The sequence below is a fragment of the Rhinoderma darwinii genome, chromosome 5, assembly GCF_050947455.1.
Source record: "Rhinoderma darwinii isolate aRhiDar2 chromosome 5, aRhiDar2.hap1, whole genome shotgun sequence".
In the NCBI taxonomy this organism is placed as follows: Eukaryota; Metazoa; Chordata; class Amphibia; order Anura; family Rhinodermatidae; genus Rhinoderma; species Rhinoderma darwinii.
In genome coordinates, this window is record NC_134691.1 from 41,511,701 (window position 1) to 41,535,449 (window position 23,749).

Sequence of the window (23,749 nt, forward strand, 5' to 3'; positions counted from 1 at the left end):
AAGTGTTCTCCTGTCCTAATGTGGCGAAGCAAAGAATCTCTGGACAGCTCGTGTGAATCATGTTTAACATAAAAATGTATAGAAATATTATAAATGGATCCAATCTGCCGATTAATAATTTTGCGGATCTTAGAGTTTGGAGCCTGTTTTTCTTATGAGTTTTTTTTTTTTTCCCTGTCTGTCTGGTTGCAGCCACGGCTAGGGGCTCTTACTGCTCCCATTTCATTCCATAATCTCCAATGCTCCCCCTAGTGGTTGCTGCAGGCAATTTTATGTTTTAACTTTATGGATTTTTAAAGAAAAGTAGATTTTTGGAGAGCTTAAAAATGACCTATCAGTAATGAGAGAACCAGAAAGTGACAGGTTAACCCGTTATAAAAAATGTAGTTGTCACAGCAACGGGGATAAATGTGAAGTACTGGGTGCAAGCCTCCGAGGGACGCAAATCCAAAGTCCCACAACAGAGATCCACTGACAAAATAGAGACGAGGCAGCACTTCCAAAATAAACGAGAATTTATTCACCCACCAGTGCGACATTTCAGTCCAATTGGACCTTTCTCAAGCATGTGAACATACTATCAACCGCATATAAGGACTCCGAGTCATAAGTGCTCATAATACAATTAGTACAAAATATTTCAAAGCAACATGGTATATACAATAAAATGTCATATCCTGGATATTAAGAGATACGCAAAATAAGTATATCAAGAGTGCATACAATGAATAAAAGGCTACTTGTGTGTAGTGTACTGTTTACATGACCGTTGTTTCAACGGAGCGTGTGAAAGGTCCATTGAAAAATATGATATGTCGTATTTTACTGCATGTCAAGCATCCCACCATAGACTGTGGTTTGGGGGGGGGGGGGATCCGTGACAACGCGTCCCGCACGGGTCCACCTCTGACGTGAATGTTGCCTTACACATGCTGCATTCTTTCCCCTCCCTCTTTACAAGCAGGAAATCTTACAGCAGTGACATTCTGGTGAGAATTGCACACTCTCCCTTTCTTAAAGGGAATGTGTTGCCAGCAAAAAATGTTCTTTTTTTTTTTTTTAGTTAAACAATTAGTGTGTGGGTGATTAAACATTGTTCTAATTTTTATTTTTTTCACGAGTCAGGAAATATTATAAATTAGATTCTAATTTATAATATTTCCCATCACTGGTCACTAGATGGAGCAATTCCCAAAATTGCAGCATTGCATGTGGTAAAGCACACACATTGCTTTATGCTGCAAAATTGGAAAAAAAGCCCTCGCTCTAGTGAGCTCTCAGCATCCCCCCCCTCCTTTATCCTGGCTAGTGCCGCGAGAAACGAGGGGTTTGAACGGTCTAACCTCCTACACTGTGTGTCGCCATTTTTTGAGCTAACACACAGTGTAGTAGGTTTACATACACTAGTAAACACACAGTAAAACACGTACATACACAGAAATAACTTACCTGCTCCTGCCGCCGCCGGTCCCTCCGGTCCGTCCGCTCCGTCTGCTGCCGCTGCTCCAAGTGCACAGGTCCGGAAGCCGCGACCGGATGTAGTAATCTTACTGTCCGGCCGCGACTTCCGGTCTACAGGAAAATGGCGCCGGACGGCGCTCAGTTCAACTTGGACTGTGTGGGAGCGGCGCATGCGCCGTTCCCACACAGACGGCGTACACCATAGTGGATGGAACGGGCCCCGTTCGCATTCACTATGGGACTGTAGCTGCCGTATTCCATGTTTGTATGTGTCGTTAATCGACACATACAGAAATGGAAAAAAAAAATGGCAGCCCCCATAGGGAAGAAAAAGTAAAAAAATAAAAAAAAGTAAAACACAAACACACAAATAAATACAAAAGTTTTTAATAAAACACTAACTTCAAACTGATATAAAAAAATTTTTTGGGGTGACGCTGTTCCTTTAAAGGGCCAGAGGTTTTATATCTAAATTAGAGAGGACAAATAGAATTTAGAATGAAAAAAAAAAAAAATGTTAAACCATGATCGACACAAATATTGGATGTGACGAGGGATTACCTCATTCGTGTTTAGCTGTTTACTTTGTATTATTTTGCATTGTTCGCTCAATATAGCGATGTTCTTAGTTTACTTGAAGGGGTTCCCATCCCCTTTCAGATACATATATTTGTGTCCTTAAATGTTCAGCTTTTTCAGTGCTAGCCGAACTAATAATTTCTTTCATTTTATTTTTTTTCCGTCAAGGTGAACTGGCACGATTTTGCATTTTTCGATCATGTGATGTATGAAAGTTTACGACAGCTTATCCTTGCCTCCCAAAGTGCTGATGCGGATGCAGTGTTTGCATCTATGGATCTGGCCTTTGCAATAGACCTGTGTAAAGAAGAAAGTGGTGGACAGGTATGATCGTTCATTCTGGCAGATCGCACTTTATTCTATGACGCATGTCTCCTTTAGAGAAAACTCCATGGTACTGGATTCACAAATGGAGTGTTTGATGCCAAAGTAGGAAAATGTATAACTAAGACTGATACTCGTCTCCTTTGTAGCGACCATTGCGCTTGGCACAAATTGCATCAAAAACGGCATCTATGATTCCAGCGTAAATGGGTCAGAAAGCTTTACCCTGCGTAGCATTGCATGCGGTTACTGATGTTTATCATGGTTATTAGATCATATGTGCTAATCTGGGCTAAAGCGATGACAATCACATCTTGATAGTTTAATTCTTATGCGGTAATGTCAGTAAATGATCATTGTTACCTGAATCTGCAGCTTTTTCCTTCACACCTTCTAATTTGATGTTTCGCCTCAGGTTGAACTTATTCCCAACGGTGTAAATATCCCTGTAACCCCTCAGAATGTGTACGAGTATGTACGGAAATATGCGGAGCACAGGATGTTGGTAGTTGCCGAACAACCTCTTCATGTAAGTTATTCTTTTTGCAGCGTGTGGTTAGAACGTGTGGGCTCCGCAGTCCTGCTTTGTGTGGATTTGTTACAACACGATTATTTCTCCATTCATATCGGACACTTGCAAAATGTTGCTGGTTGTCATTAGAAACTTAAATTTTTCTTCAGTCTGTCAGACATATGACTTGTTAGTTACACGGAGCAAAGCTGGTTATCTGCGCATCCTACAACGAAGAGAAAACCAGCTGAATTACAAATTATGCTTTGATTGTGATTGGGGAAGAAAACCAGTAAGGTCTCATTCACGTCCCTTTATTGCCCTGTGTATGTCAGGGAAGTCTCGACGTACATGATAGACACGCACATGTGGCTCCATTATCCAGATGAAGACCAAAAGAGTTTGCTTCTGGCTGGTAGGGCTGCTATACGTTGGTATCTATTTATTTTTTTCTTTGTGATGGAATAATGTAGTAGACTACGCTATTCCATCCTTGGGGGATCCCACAAAAAAAACTTATACCACACGGTATCCCTTTTTTAACATGGAAGCCTATGGTGACGGATGCCACTGTATGGCATCAGTCACGGCTATATGTTAAACGTATACTTTGGGGAGCTCCTGACATCATTGTCCATATATGTACATTCACATTCGGAGCAGTGACGGTGTCCCCAGGCAGTGCGCCCGGTGCTAGTGTAGCTCCTCAGAGAACCTTTTACCAGACCATACATGTTCACCATGTAATAGGCAGGGCTGCGCAAACCTTCTGTCACTTTAAACAATGTTTCTAGCCTCCTCCGTTGTTTAGATATCGGTGCTGTTATATTTGGCGCCAGATATGTGAATAACCCCCCTGAACTGTCAATGGGGCGTGCACGCACACCCTTATTCTCTCTTCAGCTCTCGGCAGACAAGGACGGCAGGACTGTTTGATCTCGCGAGCGAGATTACACAGCACAAGCCGCTCTGACACTGTCCGTAGCTGATACTGTCTGACACTGTCTTAGCTAAGCGAAGTATTACGCCCCCCCCCCCCTGTCATTTACAATAAAAGAAGCGCCCCATTGACAGTACAGGGTGTCTTTTACATATCGGGTGCCAAATATAACAGCACTGCTATCTAAATAATGGAGGAGGCTAGAAACTTAGTTTAACGTGACGCAACGTCTGTGCAGCACTGCCTATTACAGGGTGCACTCAGCTGCACATGTATGGGCTAGTGGAAGGTTCCCTTTTTAAATCACTAGCCATATATGGACAGTGACTTCAGGAGTTTTCCCCGGACCAGTCCCCAGGCGATGTATCCAACTGTATGCGATACAGTGGGAAAAGTTTGGGCCCTTTCATGGGGGGTATATGTCTGGCATCTTTGACGTATATTTCAGAGGGAAGGCCAAAATGTGATGAGTTGGGCCTAAACTGTATAGCTTAAAACAGTACAAGATAAAGTAAAACGACATATTATTTACCAGTATTTAAACAGAAATGTTTAAGTCTCGTTTCACTTTAATAATGTGTGTATATTGCAGGCAATGAGAAAAGGGTTGCTCGATGTGCTTCCAAAGTCTGCGCTGGAAGATTTAACAGCTGAGGACTTCAGGCTTCTTGTTAATGGCTGTGGTGAAGTTAATGTTCAGATGCTGATCAGTTTCACATCATTCAACGATGAGTCAGGTAACCGGGCTGGGGCACTTCTGAGGTTTTCTTGTGTAGAAAAAAAAAAAAGGTATAACTACTTTAGTTTTATTATACTATACCCTTACTGATTGCAAAAACAGCAATTCCAAATACTGCAAAGTTTTAAAGAGGCACAATCCAATAATACTGCAGCTAAAGGAAATTAATCCATATTCTGAGAAACCTTCACCAATTAAGCCTCTCACCCCGACGATCCGCTGTTATTGCCAGTGGAGGATTTGTACCAGTGGGGAAATGTGGGATCGTATAGTGTATGTTGTAATAAATGGTCACATTGTGTCTACCAGCACAGGAGCTGCCTTCTGCATGGGGTCCCGTTCTGTGACGTTCACATGACTTAATAGGTCCAGATAGGCCACCCATTTATTTTAATCACTAGATTAGATTCGGCATAATGATGCATTTTATTCACGTTCTTTAATAGCCTATTAAAGTCTTCGGTTTTTTGCTGTTCTAGGAGAAAACGCAGAAAAGCTATTGCAGTTCAAGCGTTGGTTCTGGTCCATAGTCGAAAAGATGAGTATGACAGAGCGACAAGATTTAGTAAGTGACTGTTTGTTTATTTACATGCAAATGTGTTTTTCTAATTTAGATGCCCTCCATTTCTTGAACACCTGTAATGCTTGGTGGCATGTTCATAATACATATAACTCCGTTTTACTAAGGTTAAAGGTCCTTTTACACTGGCCAATGATCAGGCAAACGATCATTCATATGAAGGCTCATTGCCGTGTAAATAGGGCAATGATCAGCCGATGAACGAGCAAACACTCATCGGGTGACTGTATAGTTTACACAGCCTAAAATATTATCATTGTCGACAGCACTTCTCCCTGCCGACATGATGGAAATGAATGGGGACGAACAATTCTAGTAACAATCGCTTGGCCCCATACATTACTGATCATAGCCGATCAATAAGCTGCCTCCTTGATCAGCGCACGTTTAAGGCCCATATTGGCCGGTGTAAAAAAACCCTACTGCTGAAAACCTGAGACTAGCAACTATAACAATCCCAAAAAAACAGCCATGTAATTATTGTTCCCCCTCTCTAGGTATATTTCTGGACGTCAAGCCCATCTTTGCCCGCAAGTGAGGAAGGGTTTCAGCCCATGCCATCCATCACTATCCGCCCACCGGACGACCAGCACCTCCCTACAGCTAACACTTGCATCTCTCGCCTTTACGTCCCTCTTTACTCCTCCAAACAGATTCTCAAACAGAAGTTATTACTTGCTATTAAAACCAAGAACTTTGGTTTTGTGTAAAGTAAATAAAGTGTGCTCCTCTGTAATATACCTAGTAAAAAAAAATGGGTTTTGTAGATCTTTTTCCATTTGTCAATCTAAAACAAGATATGAAGGTTAATACTGTCATTCCCCCTGGTGGTCAATCAAGGACTTTTTTTTAATGTTAATGCTCTTGTCACGGGCACTGCCAGCTGCACCAATTAGGTTAAGACATTCCTCAGTAATCTGAAGATAGACACGACCTTGATACCCCGAACAGGTTCTGAATAATGGTTTAGCTCGGCTGTGCCCATTCCAAGGAATAAGATGGCAGAAGAATGATTACACTGTGATGAAGAGTGAGAAGACCAGCTTCATATGATTGACTATTCACTTACTGCCTTTGGAAACTGTTTCATGGCTGTCTCTTGGAACGATCAGTAAGCAATTGCAATGTAAAAAAAAAAAAAAGAAACCAATCTCTGTTCCCCTAACTTTTTTATGTGTGGGACTGTTTGGGTAAATTTTTTTTTTTTTTTTCCCCTTTCCCATGCTATTTAATTTGTAGTTTGGCTACTGTGATGTACATGATGTATATTAAACTTGTAAAAGTGATATCCAGATATGAAATATCGAGCTTATGTTGCACTATTTTGTTTTGAAGTGTCACTTGCCTAGAACTTGGTCTGACCAAGGCATTCTCCATAGACTGGAAAGATTGTTAACCATGGGTTCATATAATTGCATGTACAAATACATATGTCATTTTATGTTTTATGCACTCAAAATCACTTTTTTTTTATTTTATTACGTCATACTTCACTTTATTATGCTCGGTCGACTCCTAAGCAAATGGGGAAATACAACTCAAAGCCGATCTCTACTGTTTTTACTTTTAATGGAAGCTTTTAGTAAAAAAACAAAACAAACACAGAAACCTATAGTAAGTCTTTGCGTTATTTCCGAATTTTGCATTAAGATTTTGTTACAATGTTATTTACACTGCATCTAGCATGGGATATACTGAGTAAACTGGTCATGTAGGCGGCACAGTGTTAGGCTGAGTTAACACCTGTGTCGTCAATTCCATCGTTCTGCTCAGTTATAGGGACAGGACAATGAAATTGATGGAGTGCCGCAATACGGAGCCCATTGACTGACTTAGAGGCTTTGTCACCACATTATAAGTGCCCTGTCTCCTACATAAGGAGATTAGCGCTGTAATGTAGGTGACAGCAGTGCTTTGTCTTTGTTTTTTTTAGAAAAACAATCTATTTTCACCACGTTGGGAGCGATTTTAGCTTTATGCTAATGACTTTCTTAATGCCCAAGTGGGCGTGTTTTTACGTTTGACCATGTGGGTGTTGTACAGAGGAGTGTGTGACGCTGACCAATCAGTGACCAATCCGCATCATACACTTCTCTCCATTCATTTAATCAGCGCATAGTGATCTTGCTAGATCACTATGTGCAGTCACTTACTTACACATTTACATTACTGAAGTGTCTTGACAGTGAATAGACATTCCTTCCAGCCAGGTCGGGCTGTCCATTCACAATCCCGACACTTCGCTAACGTTTGTGTGGTACTTACAGCAGAGCAAAACGTAATCTCCCTGTAACCTGTCATTTACAGCGTGATCTCGCGAGATTACGCTTGCTCTGCTGTAAGTACCACACAAATGTTGGTCAGCGTCATACACTCTATACAATGCCCACTTGGTCTACAGTAAAAACACGCATACTTGGGCATTAAGAAAGTAATTAGCATAAATCTAAAATCGCTCCTTACGTGGTAAAAATAGATTGTTTTTCTAAATAAAAAGCATTACTGTCACCTACAGTATAGCGCCCATGTCCTTATGAAGGAGATAGGGCACTTATAATGTGGTGACAGAGCCTCTTTAAATTGGGTCCGTCTTGGTGTCTGTTGTTTGACAAGAATAGTGCTCCATGCCGCGCTCTCTGTCAAATATGATAAACGGCTACTGAGCGGCGCCATTAATCAGAAGTGTTGCTGTTTGGCTGAGAGCTGGGTCTTTACTATGTATTCACTCCCTGTACTACTCAGGTGACCAGTTTACGAAGATTGCGGGGCTGTATAATTTGTGTGCTTGGTTCCCACATATGCACATTAAGCCACATGCAGGGGAAAAACCCAATTAACGGGATAAAATAGAAGTCCAATGACTGAAACATTTTAACCCCTATCCGCACCAGGACGTAACTGTACGTCGTTGCGGGAAGTTACTTCCCGCACGAGGACGTACAGTTACTGAGTTAATCCCGGTGCACACTGTCGGCGACAGTGTGCACCGGGAACCAGGAGGTCAGCTGTCGCCGACAGCTGACACTCCCCTCTTGCCGGCCAGCGGTCCTTTGCCGCTGATTTCGGCGCATTAACCCCTTAAATTCGGCGATCGGTTGCAATCACCGAATTTTAGGGGTTTCTAACATATCGGCAGACCCCCGTCCGAAATCGCGGGGTCTGCCGATAGTTAGTATGGCAAACGGAAGCCAAACAATGGCTTCCGGGTCTGCCATGGACGGAAGCCCATCAGGACCAACCTTCGGCTGGTCCTGATAGGCTTCCTGTCAGAGTGACAGGAAGTCACTGTGTCGTTCCCGATGCACACTGTCGGCGACAGTGTGCATCGGGAACTTGGAGATCAGCTGTCCCCGACAGCTGACACTCTCCAGTGTTGCCGATCAGCGGCTCATCGCCGCTGATTTCGGCAATTAACCCGTTACATGCGGGGCTCGATTGCAATCTCCGCATGTAGCGGGTTTGTAGCGCATCAGCAGCCCCCATGCAATCGTGGGGGCTTCTGATGCTTGTGATGGCACCTGAGGGCCAGACAACGGCCCCCAGGTCTGCCATGTATGTCAGCCTATGAGGATCAGCCTCTGCTGATCCTCGTAGACCAACTGTCAAAGTGACTGTGACGTCACACTGACAGTTGGAATACATTACACTACCAAGGTAGTGTAATGTATTCTAGCAGCGATCAGAGCTGCAGGTCAAAAAAAGTGTAAAAAGTATAAAAAAAGTTAATAAACAAAAATATAAAGTGTAAAAAGTAAAAAAAAGTTAATAAAAATGTTTTATAAAAGTGTAAAAATAAAAGGTTTTTTCCTATAATAAATCATTTATTATAGGGAAAAAATGAAAACGTTAAAAAAAAGTACACATATTTGGTATCGCCGCGTTCGTAACGACCCAATCTATGAAACTATAATGTTAATTTTTCCGCACGGTGAACGCCACAAACAAAATAAACTGAAAACTGTCAGCATCGCTATTTTTTGGTCACCACCCCTCCCAAGATATAGAATAAAAAGTGATCAAAAAGTTGCATTTACCCCAAAATGGTACCAATAAAAACTACAACCCGTCCCGCAAAAAACAAGACCTCCCACAGCTTTTTTGACGAAAAAATAAAAAAGTTACGGCTCAGAATAGCGTGTCCCAGAAAATAAATTATTTTATAGAAACTTCATTTTATTGTGCAAACGCTGCAAAACTTAAAAAAAACTATACACATATGGTATCGGCGTAATCGTACCGACCGGCAGAATAAATTAAAACGTAATTTATTGAGCACGGTGAACGCTGTAATAAATAAAGAATTTAAAGCGCCAAAATCGCTGTTTTTTGGTCACCCTAGCTCTAAAAAACATCCTGAGGGGCCAAAATGCTCACTATACCCCTAGAAAAATTCCTTGAGGGGTGTAGATTCCAAAATAGGGTGACTTTTGGGGGGTTTCCACTGTTTTGGTCCCTCCGGGGCGTTGCAAACCCGACATGGCACTGAAAACCAATCCAGCAAAATCTGCTTCCAAAATCCAAAAGGCGCTCCCTCCCTTCTGAGCCCTGCTGTGGGTCCAAACATCAGTTTACGACCACATATGGGGTATTGCCGTAATCGGGAGAAATTGCTTTACAAATGTTGGGCGGCTTTTTCTCCTTTATTCCTTGTAAAAATGAAAAAATTCTATGTTTCCACAGAAATATAGGTGATTTTCATCTTCACAGACTAATTCCACTAAATTCTGCAAAAAAACTGTGGGGTCAAAATGCTAACTATACCCCTAGAAAAATGCCTTGAGGGGTGTAGTTTCCAAAATGGGGTCACTTTGGGGGGGTTTCGGCTGTTTAGGTACCACAAGACCTCCTCAAACCTGACATGGTGCCTAAAATATATTCCTAAAAAAAGGAGGCCCCGAAATCCACTAGCTGCTCCTTTGCTTCTGAGGCCGGTGCTTCAGTCCATTAGGACACTAGGGCCACATGTTGGATATTTCTAAAATCTGCAGAATCTGGGCAATAAATATTGAGTTGCGTTTCTCTGGTAAAACCTTCTGTGTTACAGATTTTTTTTTATTACAAATGAATTTCGGCAAAAAAAATGAAATTTGCAAATTTCACCTCTACTTTGCCTTAATTCCTGTGAAACGCCTAAAGGGTTAAAATATTTTCTGAATGTGGTTTTGAATACCTTGAGGGGTACAGTTTTCAAAATGGGGTGATTTATGGGGACTTTCTAATATATAAGGCCCTCAAAGCCACTTCAGAACTGAACTGGTCCCTGAAAAAATAGCCTTTTGAAATTTTATTGAAAATATGAGAAATTGCTGCTAAATTTCTAAGCCTCGTAACGTCCTAGAAAAATAAAAGTACGTGAAAAAAAAATGATGCAAACAAAGTAGACATATAGGAAATGGTAACTAGTAACTATTTTGTGTGGTATTACTATCTGTTTCACAAGCAAATACATTTAAATTTAGAAAAATGCTAATTTTTGCACATTTTTGCTAAAATTTGAAGTTTTTCACAAATAAATATTGAATTTATCGACCAAATTTTTTCACTAACATAAAGTACAATATGTCACGAGAAAACAATCTCAGAATCGCTTGGATAGGTAAAAGCATTCCGGAGTTATTGCCACATAAAGTGACACATGTCAGATTTGAAAAAATAGGCTGTGTCCTAAAGGGGTTAAAGGACTTCTCCAGGCGTAGCTAATACTGTTATGCCTAGTGCATTGCCTGAGAGGGTAGGACGTGACGCTGCAATTCTTCCCCTCAGGCCCTACACTAAGCAAAACACAACGGGGCAGATTATATTTAAGACACTGTATTAGACCGCTTAGAATTGAACAAGCTGCCCCAAATTGATGACAGTGGCTACTCTTGGATGATAAATTTAATGCTTCTGTAGACACTTCTTTTAACACCTTGTGACTGACTGACTTTAGACCACTTATTTGTGCTTAATTTTTGGCGCATCTAAACCACGCCTTTTTTCCTTTTCCGCTAAGTAGTGTATCCTTGTCCGATTTAGATGCAAAGTGTGTCCAAAATCCTTTATAATTGTGGTGCGCAGCATTTGGGACAGAATTCTGGTGCATTTTGATTAGTAAATCTTCCACAGTGTATTAGTTTATTCTGGAGAGTTGCTTTTCTGAGACTAATTTGTAAATGCTTTTGGACTGGTGCACTCATGGACTTGTCAGACGTTTTAATTGTTAGTTATATCCCGTGCCCTGGTAATTTATACTCATAAATCCGTTTAGTGATACAGCCCAAGATAGCTGAAAAAACTAATATATATTGAAGGCTGATAAAATATCACCTAGAAATTGCCTAAATTCACTAACCGTAGCAGGCCTCCCTCCAAGGTGTACATTGACTGCCTTCATTCTGCGGTGTAATGGTAAGGAAAACTCTGCTCTTCCAATACACTTTACCGTATTCTACGGTTTACATAAAGAGATCAGTCTTTTTTTGCTTCCTACCACTGCGCTAAAAGTCATACACGGGTGTGGGAGCTGAGACCAGTAATGTTGTACTGCAAGAGTCCTGCTCTGGAGAGTTGCTGCTTTGCCTGCCTTAATATGTAGGTAAGGCGCTGTTCAAATTTGCAATGGAGGTTTCTTTAGGAGATTGTCAAAAATACTGTAAAAATAAAAAAATAGCACAGCATGCAGTGCTATTTTTTTCTTGTCAAATGATGAACACTGTTACAGAACCCATGAGGATCCCATAAAAATCTCATCACAGAACTGGAAAAGGGCTCATGATTGGGTGGGTGAGCGCACTTTAGAACGCTCGTTCCCGTTCTTTAGCCTGTAAACCAGCAGTGATCAGCCGACGAGGTGAAATGCTCATTTGTTGGCTGGTCGATCTTTTATGCTGCTTCAAAAATAAAATAAAAAAATAATCGCTTGTCGGCAGCACATCTCCCGGTGTAAACTGGATGTGCCAACAAGAAGCAAAATGTATGGGAAGGAGCGATCGTATGTTCCCTTATGATCATTGCTAAATGGATCAAACTGGCGCTGATCAACGTTTTATTTGCTGGTTACTGGCAGAAAATCTGCCCTTGTATTCTTATCACTGATCCGTGTTCAGGTTTACATTATTCTGCTCGGTCAGAGGAGAAGAACCATGAAAATGCTGGAATCGCATACTCTGCGCATAAACGGCACCCGACGGAACCTATTGACTTCAATGGTTTCCGCTAGGATCTCTGGATTCACTGCGTTATTGTTTCTGGTAATTCTTGGTGGATTCTGTGATGGAATCCCCTAATGGAGCCCCCAACCCAGAAGTGAACAGGCCCTAAAACCACCCTAATCCTTGAGCTCCAGCTGACAATGGCTACAAAGAGCGTTTCTCTGCAGGACCAGACACGTACTAACACGTATGTATTACTCAAGACACCCCATAGATTTCTGTGTGCACGTCGTGTAACGTCATTTCCCATTTGGTGGTGGTGCAAGGGGACATAAAACTTACTGAAGGTTCCTCCGCAGCTGATCACTGGGGTCCGAGCAGAGGCACGTGTTCTAGCCTGCTTATTCTTGAGGGACTCTCTTAGTGGATTGTCCATAGCAGACAGCCCCTTTAAATGAAGCTGGATTGATAAAATCACCACATTGTGATATTTTGTTCTACATTGAATAGTTTTCAGCATATTGTTAAGTGTCATTGCGGCCAGAGCATTGAGCCACAACGTGTTAAATGGAATGAGGGTGCAATGTGTCAGGCTTGGAAACCCAAATAATGCATAATGACTGCTGCATTCTGATTGGCTGCTGCGGTCACAAGCAATGTGCATGTAAACAACCACTGGGCGCTCCGCCGGAACGTCTGTGCTGGATCGCCGGGGGCAAGGATAGGTAAGTATTTCTTTTTTGGTTTATTTCGTTTAAAAAAAAAAAAAAAATCACACTCCGGATAATCCCTTTAATTCTGTCCTTTGTATAATTCTTCTATTTAGGTTTCGGTCCAGATTTTGGCTTGAAAAATAAATGCAAAATCAGCAGCAAATCTGCTCTGTGTCAACAAGCTGCCTTATTCCAAAGATGTCATGCATCTCTAGCCCTGCACTATACAGAACAGTGTATACTGATATTACTGGAGAAAGTTGCACCCTGCCACACATTTTAATGGGTGCCACGTGAAACATGGCCAGACCAAGTCTTCTGAACTTCATTAGCTCTCTAATAAAAGTAGGGTTCCTGCCCGGGGACCCTCGTTTATGACATCTTTATGCCTAATTACAGGGATTGTCCTCATGAGATGGGAGATCGCGTGGCATACGTCAAGGCTGGGATCATATGCTTGCAATGGGTTTTACGATCTTCTGTTCAGACGAAGTGTAATTTTACGCGTCGCTGTCAAAAGACAGCCCATAAAAATACGCCCGCGTCAAAGAAGTGCATGTCACTTTTGACGTTTTTGGAGCTGTTTTTCATTGACTCCATTGAAAAAACAGCTCCAATTACGTCCGTAATGGACGCCGTGAACAACTCGAGTACTTGCAATTACGTCTGAAATTCACGAGCTGTTTTCGCCTGAAGTAAGTTAAGACGTGTGAACATACCCTAATAAGTCATGTATTATAGGGAAAAAAAATTAAACCGTTAAAAAAAAAAACTTACACATATTTGGTATCACCGCATTTGTAACGACCCAAACTATAAAACTATAATGTTATTTTTCTCGCACGGTGAACACCGCAAGCAAAATAAATGGAAAACTGTCAGCGTCGCTATTTTTTGGTCACCACCCCTCCCAAGATATAGAATAAAAAGTGATCAAAAAGTCGCATGTACCCCATAAGAGTATAAATAAAAACTACAATCTGTCCCGCAAAAAATAAGACCTCCCACAGCTTTTTTGACTAAAAAAATAAAAAACAGTTATGGCTCAGAATACGGTGACACAAAAAATATTTTTTTTTTATAGAAAAGTAATTTTATTCTGCAAACGCTGCAAAACATAAAAAAGACTATACAAATGGTATCACCGTAATCGTACCGACCCGTAGAATAAAGTAAAATTTTATTTATTGCGCACGGTGAAAGCCGTAAGAAATAAAGAATTTAAACCGCCAAAATCAATGTTTTTTGGTCACCTTAGCTCTAAAGATTTTTAAGAAAAAGTGATCAAGAAGATGTATGTACTAAAAAAAATAGTACCAATAAAAGCTACAGCTCGTCCCACCAAAAATAAGCCCCCACACCACTCAATCGACCAAAAAATAAAAAAGTTATGCCTCAGAATGTGATGATGGTAAATATTTTTTTTTTTTTTAACAAATAGTCTTTTCTTTGTAAAAGTAGTAAAATATTAAAAAAATATATAAATTTGATATCATCGTAATCTAAAGTTGTCGTTTTTACTGAACGGTGAAAGAGGTAAAAACAAAACCCCAAAAACAATGAAGGAATCAGTTTTTTCCAATTTCAGCCCGCAAATAATTTTTGTTCAGTTTCCCAATATGTTATATGGTACTTTAACCCCTTCCTGCCGCAGCCCTTTTTCAGATTTTCATTTTAGTTTTTTCCTCCCCACTTTCCAAAAGCCATAACGTCTTTATTTTTCCGTCGATATAGTCCTATGAGGGCTTCATTTTTGCGGGACAAGTTGTAGTTTTTCGTAGCACCATTTCTATTGCCAAATAATGTACTAGGAAACGGGAAAAAAATAATTTGTAGGGGTAGAAAATGAAAAAAACCGATTCCTCCATGGTTTTTTGTGCGCCGTAGGATAAGCTGTAGTTTTTAATAATACCGTTTTGGTGTAAATGTGATGGTTTGATCACTTTTTATTTAATTTTTTGTGGGAGATTAGGTGACCAAAAAATAGAGATACAAATTTATTTTTTTTACGGCCTTCACCGTGCGGGTTAAATAATGATATATTGTAATAGTTCAGACTTTTACGGACGCGGCGATACCAATTATGTTTATGCTCTAGGGGGAAAATGGGAAAAGGGGTGTTTTTTTGAACTTTTAATATTTTTGTATTTTTTTTTTTTTACACAAAAGAACTTTTTTAAACTAATTTTTACTTTTTTTTTTTTGTTCGTCCCCCTAGGGGACTTCAACCAGCGATCGTTAGACCGCTTGCACAATATACTGCAATACTAATGTATTGCAGTATATCGTGATTCTGACAGCCATCTATTAAGATGGGGACCTGGGGGCTTTCATTAGGGCCCCAGGCAGCCATAGCAACCATCGCCCCCCCCCCCCCTGCGATTGTGTTGCAGGGGGCGCGATGAGCTGTTAGAAGGGGTCGCCCCCCTCTTTCTAACGATTTAACTGCTGCGGTCTCTGTTGACCGCGGCATTTAACGAGTTAAACTAGCGGGATCGCGCTCGAGCGCCCTGCCGCTAGTTACTCTGAGGTGTCGGCTGTAACATACAGCCGACACCGGCATCATATGAAGCGGGTTCATTCCGTGAGCCTGCTCCATACTTCCCCTACGCGAGTTAGGAGTATGGATACGTCAAATGTCGGGAAGGGGTTAAATGGTGTCAATAGAAATTAAAACTCTTCCCGCAAACAATAAGCCCTCACACCACTCTACTGATGGAAAAATGCAAAAGTTATGGCTCTTGGAAGGCGGGGAGTGAAAAACGAAAATGAAAAAGCAAAAAAGTATCAGTCCTGAATGGGTTAATTAATTTTCTTTTTTTTAAAAAAAAAAACAAACATTTATGACCACATATGGGGTATTGCTGTACTCGGGAGAAATTGCTTTACAAAGGTTGGGGCGCTTTTTCTCTTTTATCCCTTGTGAAAATTAAAAAATTCAACATTTTAGTGGACAAAAATGTTGATACTCATTTTCATGGCCTAATTCCACAAAAAAACAAAAACTGTGGAGTCAAAATGGTAACTATACCCCTAGAAAAATTCATTGAGGGGGTGTAGTTTCCAAAATGGGACCACCATTGGAGGGGAGGGGGGTTCCACTGTTTTGGTCCCTCCAGGGCTTTGCAAACGCGACATGGCACCAAAAACCATTTCCGCAAAATCTGCGCGCCAAAATCCAAAAGGTGCTCCTTCTCTTCTGAGCCCTGCAGTGGGACCAAACAGCAGTTTATGACCACATATGGGGTATTGCTGTAATCGGGAGAAATTGGTCTACAAATGTTGGGGTGTTTTTTCTCCTTTATTCCTTGTAAAAATGAAAAAATTCTATGTTTTCGCAAAAACAAAAAGGTGATTTTCATCTTCACAGACTAATTCCACTAAATTCTGCAAAAAAACTGTGGGGTCAAAATACTAACTATACCCCTATAAAAATGCCTTGAGGGGTGTAGTTTCCAAAATGGGGTCACTTTTGGGGGGGGGGGGGGTTTCGACTGTTTAGGCACCACAAGACCTCCTCAAACCTGACATGGTGCGTAAAATATATTCCTAAAAAAAGTGCTTCAGTCTATCTGGGATATTTCTAAAAACGGTAGAATCTAAGCAATAAATATTGAGTTGCGTTTCTCTGGTAAAATCTTCTGTGTTCCAGGGAAAAATATTTTACAAATGAATTTCGGCAAAAAAATTGAATTTATAAATTTCACCTCTACTTTACCTTAACCCATTAGTGACCGACCCATCGTGTTTCTACGTCGGTCACTAACGGGCCTTATTCCGATGCCACAGACTTTTTACGTCGCGGCATCGGAATACGTTTACAGAGCAGGGAGCTGTCAGATCTCCCTGCTCTCAGCTGCTAGAGGCGGCTGGGAGCGTCCCTGCTCTGCCGGGTGAGATCGATATTAGTATCGATCTCACACGTTTAACCCCTCAGATGCGGTGCTCAATAGCGAGCACCGCATCTGAGTGGTTTTGGTGAGTGCGAGGGAGCTCCCTCTCTCTCCCACCGACACCCGGCGATACGATCGCCGAGTGTCTGTAATGGCAGCCAGGGGGGGTCTAATAAAGGCCCCCAGGCTGCCTGGAGTGAATGCCTGCTAGATCATGCCGGAGGCATGACCTAGCAGATGCCTGTCCGTGTTAAACGGACAGGCAGTAATACACTGCAATACAGAAGTATTGCAGTGTATTATGATAGCGATCGGAGAATCGCATATTATAGTCCCCTAATTGGACTAGTAAAAAAGTGAAAAAAAAGTTTAATAAAGTTAATTTGAAAAAAAATTTGAAAAAAAATGAAAAACCCAGCTTTTCCCCTTACAAAATGCTTTACTATTAAAAAAACAAAATAAAGTTAAAAAGTTACACATATTTGGTATCGCCGCGTCCGGAACGACCCCGACTATAAATCTATTACATTATTTAACCCGCACGGTGAACGCCGTAAAAAAATAAATAAAAAACTATGAAAAAATTGCTGTTTTCTGTGAATACTGACTTTAAAAAAATGTGATAAAAATTGATCAAAAAGTCGCATCTACTCCAAAATGGTACCAATAAAAACTACAAGTCGCCCCGCAAAAAAAAAGCCCTCATACAACCGCATCGGCGAAAAAATAAAAACGTTACGGCTCTTCAAATATGGAGACCCAAAAACAAATAATTTTGAAAAAAAAGCGTTTTTACTGTGTAAAAGTAGTAAAACATACAAAACCTATACAAAGTTGGTATCGTTGCAATCGCAACAACCCGCTGAATAAAGTTATTGTGTTATTTATACCACACGGTAAATGGCGTAGATTTAGGACGCAAAAAAGAGTGGCGAAATTTCAGATTTTTTTCTATTCCTCCCAAAAAAAAGTTAATAAAAGTTAATCAATAAATAATATGTACCTAAAAATGGTGCTATTAAAAAGTGCAACTTGTCCCGCAAAAAACAAGACCTTATACAGCTATGTCGACGCAAAAATAAGGTTATAGCTCTTGGAATGCGACGATTGAAAAACGTAAAAAATTGCTTGGTCATTAACCCCTTCCCGCACCTTGGCGTAACTGTACGTCCAAGTGAGCAGTAACTTCGCGCACCTGGGCGTACAGTTACGTCCGCGCTTTAACAGTTAACCGCCGCGCGGCGCTACACCGCAGCGGCGGTTAACTATGAAGGGTGTCAGCCCTGCTCTCCCCGTTGCCGATCAGCGGCCTGTCGCCGCTGAAATAGGCAATTAACCCCTTCGATGCGGTGGTCGATTGCGATCACCACATCGAAGAGGTTTACAGCGGATCGGCAGCCCCCCACATGTATTTGCGGGGGCTTGCGATCCTTATCATGGCAACCAGAGGCCAGACAATGACCTCCGGGTTGCCATGTACGGAAGCCTCGGAGGATCAGCCTCCGGCCGTTCCTCCTCTGCTTCCTGTCAGTGTGACAGTTACGTCACAATGACAGTTAGAACACATTACACTACGTGTGTAGTGTAATGTGTTCCAGCAGCGATCAAAGCTGCCAGTCTAAGTGTCCCCTAGTGGGACAAGTAAAAAAAGTTAAAAAAAGATAATAAAAATGTTTTGAAAAAGTGTAAAAATAAAAGTTAGAAGTGACATAAACAAAGAATGCTTTTTTTCCTATAATAAGACTTTTATTATAGGAAAAAAATTAACACGTTACAAAAAGTACACATATTTGGTATCGCCGCGTTCGTAACGACCCCAACTATAAAACTGTAATATTATTTTTCCCGCACGGTGAACACCGCAAAAAAATAAACGAAAAACAGTGCCCGAATCACAATTTTTTGGTTACCAACCCTCCCAAAATATACAATAAAAAGTGATCAAAAAGTCGCATGTACGCCAAAATGGTACCAATACAAACTACATCCCGTCCTGCAAAAAACAAGCCCTTACACCGCTTTTTTGACTGAAAAATAAAAACGTTATGGCTCTCAGAATATGGTGACACAGAAAATAAATTATTTTATAAATAAGTGATTTTATTGCACAAACGCTGCAAAACATAAAAAAATTATATACATCTGGTATCGCCGTAATCGTATCGACCCGCAGAATAAAGTATAATGGTCATTTATAGCCCAGGGTGAAGGCCATAAAAAAACAAATAAAAAACATTGTCAGAATTGATGGTTTTTGGTCACCTTGCTTGCCAAAAAATGGAATAAAACGTGATCAAAAAAATTTCTGGTACCCCAAAATGGTACCAATGAAAACTACAGATTGTCCCGCAAAGAATAAACCCTCACACGGCTCCGGTGGTGAGAAAATAAAACAGTTCTGGCTCTCAGAATATGGCGATGCAAAATGTGCAGTGTTCCAAAAGCGGATAAGATCGGGCACCATTTATAAGTGCGACACCGGCCACATATCTATGAATTATTATTTATTTACCCCATTATTATACCCTCTTATTATACCCTGATGTACTCCGCACAGATTACATATACCCTGATGTACTCCGCACAGATAACATGTACCCTGATGTACCCCGCACAGATAACATATACCCTGATGTACTCCGCACAGATAACATGTACCCTGATGTACCCCGCACAGATAACATGTACCCTGATGTACTCCGCACAGATAACATGTACCCTGATGTACTCCGCACAGATAACATGTACCCTGATGTACCCCGCACAGATAACATATACCCTGATGTACTCCGCACAGATTACATATACCCTGATGTACTCCGCACAGATTACATATACCCTGATGTACTCCGCACAGATTATATATACCCTGATGTACTCCACACAGATTACATATACCCTGATGTACTCTGCACAGATTACATATACCCTGATGTACTCCGCACAGATTACATATACCCTGATGTTCTCCGCACAGCTCACATATACCCTGATGTACTCCGCACAGCTTACATATACCCTGATGTACTCCTCACATATTACATATACCCTGATGTACTCCGCACAGATTACATATACCCTGATGTACTCCGCACAGATTACATATACCCTGATGTACTCCGCACAGATTACATATACCCTGATGTACTCTGCACAGATTACATATACCCTGATGTACTCCACACAGATTACATATACCCTGATGTACTCCACACAGATTACATATACCCTGATGTACTCCGCACAGATTACATATACCCTGATGTACTCCACACAGATTACATATGCCCCCACATTATAAACTGAAACACCAGTAAAACCAAGCAAACTCTGCGCCCCAAAAGCCAAATGGCGTCCCTCCCTTCTGAGCCCTGCAGCGTGCCTAAACACCAATTTACGTCCACAGATATGGCATCGCCATACCCGGGATAACCCGGTTAATATTTTGAGGTATTTGTCTTCAGTGGCACAAACTGGGCATAACATATAGTGCACTAAAATGGCATATCAGTGGAAAATTGTAATTTTCACTCCGCACCATGCGCTGCGCATTAACCCCTGCGCGCACCATGACATAGCATGTCGTAGTGTGGGGGGTGATGTATGGAGCGTCTCACGTGAAAAATAAAGAATTTAGAATGGCAAAATCGTAGTTTTTTTGGTCACCTTGGCTCTACCTAAAAATTTAATAAAAAGTGCTCAAAAAGTTGTATGTACCAAAAAGTGGTACCAATAAAAACGACCGCTCGTACCTCAATAAATAAGCCCTCACTCCGCTCTATTGACTGAAAAATAACAAAGTTGTGGCTCTTGGAACGCGGGGAGGAAAAAACTAAGAAGGAAAAGAAAAAAATGGATCACTCCAGAAAGGGTTAATTACTTTCAAATGAAAAACCATTTATGACCACACGTGGGGTATTGCCGTACTCGGGAGAAATTGCTTTACAAATGTTGGGCGGCTTTTTCCCCCTTTATCCTTTGTGAAATTGAAAAAAATGCAACATTTTAGTGGAAGAAATGTCGATATTCATTTTCACGGCCTAATTCTAATAAATCCTGCAAAAGATTTTGGGGTCTAAATGCCCACTATATCCCTAGATAGATTCTTTAAGTGGTGTAATTTCCACTTTTGGGGGGTTTCCCCTGTTTTGGCCTCTCAGGGGCTTTGCAAATGCGACATGGCACCCAAAAACCATTTCAGCTAAATTTGAGCTCCAAAAGCCAAATAGCGCTCCTTCCCTTCTAAGCCTTGCTGTGGGTCCAAACAGCAGTTTATTACCACATATGGCATATTTCGGTAATCGGGAGAAATTGTTTTACAAATGTTGGGGTGCTTTTTCTCCTTTATTCCTTGTAAAAATTAAAAATTTCTACGTTTTTTTCAGAAAAAAAGTAGATTTTCATCTTCACAAACTAATTAAAATAAATTTAGCAAAAAAACTTTGGGTTCAAAATGCTAACTATACCCCTAGATAAATTCCCTGAGGGGTGTAGTTTCCAAAATGAGGTCACTTTTTGTTTTGGCCCCACAAGACCTCTTCAAACCTGACATGGTACCTAAAATATATACTAAAAAAAGGATGCCCCAAAATCCACTAGGTGCTCCTTTGCTTCTGAGGCCGGTGTTTCAGTCCATTACCGCACTAGGGCCACATGTGGGATATTTCTAAAAACTGCAGAATCTGGGCAATAAATAATAAGTTACATTTCTTGGGAAAAACCTTCTGTGGTATAGATTTTTTTTTATTACAAATGAATTTTGTATCAAAAAATTAAATTTGTAACTTTCACCTCTACTTTGCTTTAATTCCTGTGAAACGCCTAAAGGGTTAATACACTTTCTGAATGCTGTTTTGAATACTTTGAGGGGTGCAGTTTTCAAAATGGGGTGATTTATGGGGTCTATCTAGTACATAAGGCCCTCAAAGCCACTTCAGAACTGAACTGGTCCTTGTAAAAATCGCCTTTTGAAATTTTCTTGAAAATATGAGAAATCGCTGCTAAAGTTAGAAGCCTTGTGATGTCCTAGAAAAATAAAAGAATGTTCAAAAAACGATGCCAAACTAAAGTAGACATGTGGGAAATGTTAACTAGTAACTATTTTGTGTGGTATAACTATCGGTTTTACAAGCAGATACATTTAAATTTAGAAAAATGCTAATTTTTCGCTAAATTTTGGTGTTTTTCACAATTAAATACTGAATGTATCGGGCAAATTTTGCCAGTAACATAAAGTCCAATGTGTCACGAGAAAACAATCTCAGAATCGCTTGGATAGGTAAAAGCATTCCGGAGTTATTACCACATAAAGTGACACATGTCAGATTTTAAAAATCGGCTTCGTCCTGAAGGCCAAAACAGGCTTAGTCCTGAAGGGGTTAAGGTCCAAAATAGGCCGGTCATTAAGGGGTTAAGGGTGGATTTACATGAACGTGAGCGTTTCCCGCGTGCAAAAAACGCTGCGTTTTGTGCACGTGGCAGCTCCGTGTGCCCTGTTCATATGGATGCGCGGCTGCGTGCTTTTCGTGCAGCCTCCATCATTATGACACTCCGTTTGGATGTTTGTAAACAGAAAAGCACGTGGTGCTTTTTTTTTATTACATTAAGGCCTCGTGCACACTTACGTCACCGTTTTCACGGCCGCTTTCAACGGGGTCCGTGAACCCGTTTTAGCGGCCGTGTGCACTCCGTGTTTCCGTGCACCGAGCATGGTACTGTCCAGGGTGACAGTACCATGCTCGGCGCGCGGAAAATAAAATTTTAATGTAATAAAAAAAAAAATAAGTTCATACTTAAATTCCTCCTGTCCGGCCTCCAGCGATGACGTTCAATCCATGTCGCCGCTGCAGCCAATCACAGGCTGCCTCGGCACAAATGAAGGTTGGACTGGAGGAAGAAGAGGGACTCGTCACCAAGACAACGACCGGGTACGTATGAAATGCTTTTTATTTTATGTTTAATCAGAAGCCTCTTTTCTCTATCAGTGATTGATAGAGACAAGTGGCTGCCGAATAGTGTAATATTTTTCTAATGTTTTTCTGCCCGCCCGGCGGTTGCTAGGCAACGGCTCCGTCGCACACGGATGCCTTCCGTGTGCCTTCAGTTTTTTTGACGGCCCATGGGCCTCACGGTCACGGAATCTTGGACCAAAGTAGGACATGTTTACTTTGGATCGGAAAGGAGCAACGGGACCGTCAAAAAAACTGTGGTGTGCATGGCTCCATTGAAATGAATGGGTTCAGGGTGCAAGCCATGACAAAAACGGATAGCACCCTGAAGGAAAAAACTGAAGTGTGCATGAGGCCAAAAATTTTATTTTCCGCGCGCCGAGCATGTACTGTCACCCTGGACAGTACCATGCTCGGCGCACGGAAACACGGAGTGCACACGGAAACGACACGGCCGCTAAAACGGGTTCACGGACCCGTTGAAAGCGGCCTTGAAAACGGTGACGTAAGTGTGCACGAGGCCGTACAGTTTTCCTGCAGCGAGGCAGGGACTCCTAGCGTCGTACATAAGTATGATGCTAGGAGCCCGGCTCCCTGCACTGTGTTCGGTCCGGGACTTGCGCCTAAATACGTTCCGTCCATTACGGACGTAATGACCTCGTGTGAACATACCCTCACAGATCCGTCTCACTGACTCGCACCAGTAGTGCCCAGCGGACCTCATTCCACAGGGTTCCACTGCATTGACTTAAATGCGGTCCTTCAGGTTCCGTCGTGGTTTCCATCGTTTTGACAGGGGGTAGCATTTCAATCTCTCATCTATCTATTCTATCGCAGCCTCGGATCTCCACTCTGCCGTGTGTACAGCCCCCTCCCCCGGCCGGTCCTGTATATACAGTAAGCGCAGCCCCCTCCCCCGGCCGGTCCT

The 23,749-nt window shown here is 41.5% G+C and overlaps 1 protein-coding gene and 1 long non-coding RNA gene across 2 annotated transcripts in view; one reads left to right on the forward strand and one right to left on the reverse strand.

Annotated features, from left to right (window-relative positions):
- The window catches only part of UBR5 (ubiquitin protein ligase E3 component n-recognin 5), a 96,411-nt gene extending 89,793 nt beyond the window's left edge, over positions 1 to 6,618 (forward strand). Inside the window, exons 54-58 of the mRNA XM_075825900.1 lie at positions 2,209 to 2,364; positions 2,780 to 2,893; positions 4,408 to 4,552; positions 5,034 to 5,119; positions 5,632 to 6,618. Of these exons, the coding sequence (XP_075682015.1) occupies positions 2,209 to 2,364; positions 2,780 to 2,893; positions 4,408 to 4,552; positions 5,034 to 5,119; positions 5,632 to 5,844 (714 nt within the window). The 3' untranslated portion in view covers positions 5,845 to 6,618. The remainder of the gene's footprint in view (positions 1 to 2,208; positions 2,365 to 2,779; positions 2,894 to 4,407; positions 4,553 to 5,033; positions 5,120 to 5,631) is intronic.
- On the reverse strand, positions 1,779 to 23,744 carry LOC142651333 (uncharacterized). Its single transcript, XR_012847601.1, has 3 exons — positions 23,494 to 23,744; positions 4,348 to 4,582; positions 1,779 to 3,101 (listed from the first exon to the last, which is right to left on the reverse strand). It is a non-coding gene; the product is annotated as an uncharacterized LOC142651333 (long non-coding RNA).
- Positions 23,745 to 23,749: the final 5 nt, after the last annotated feature.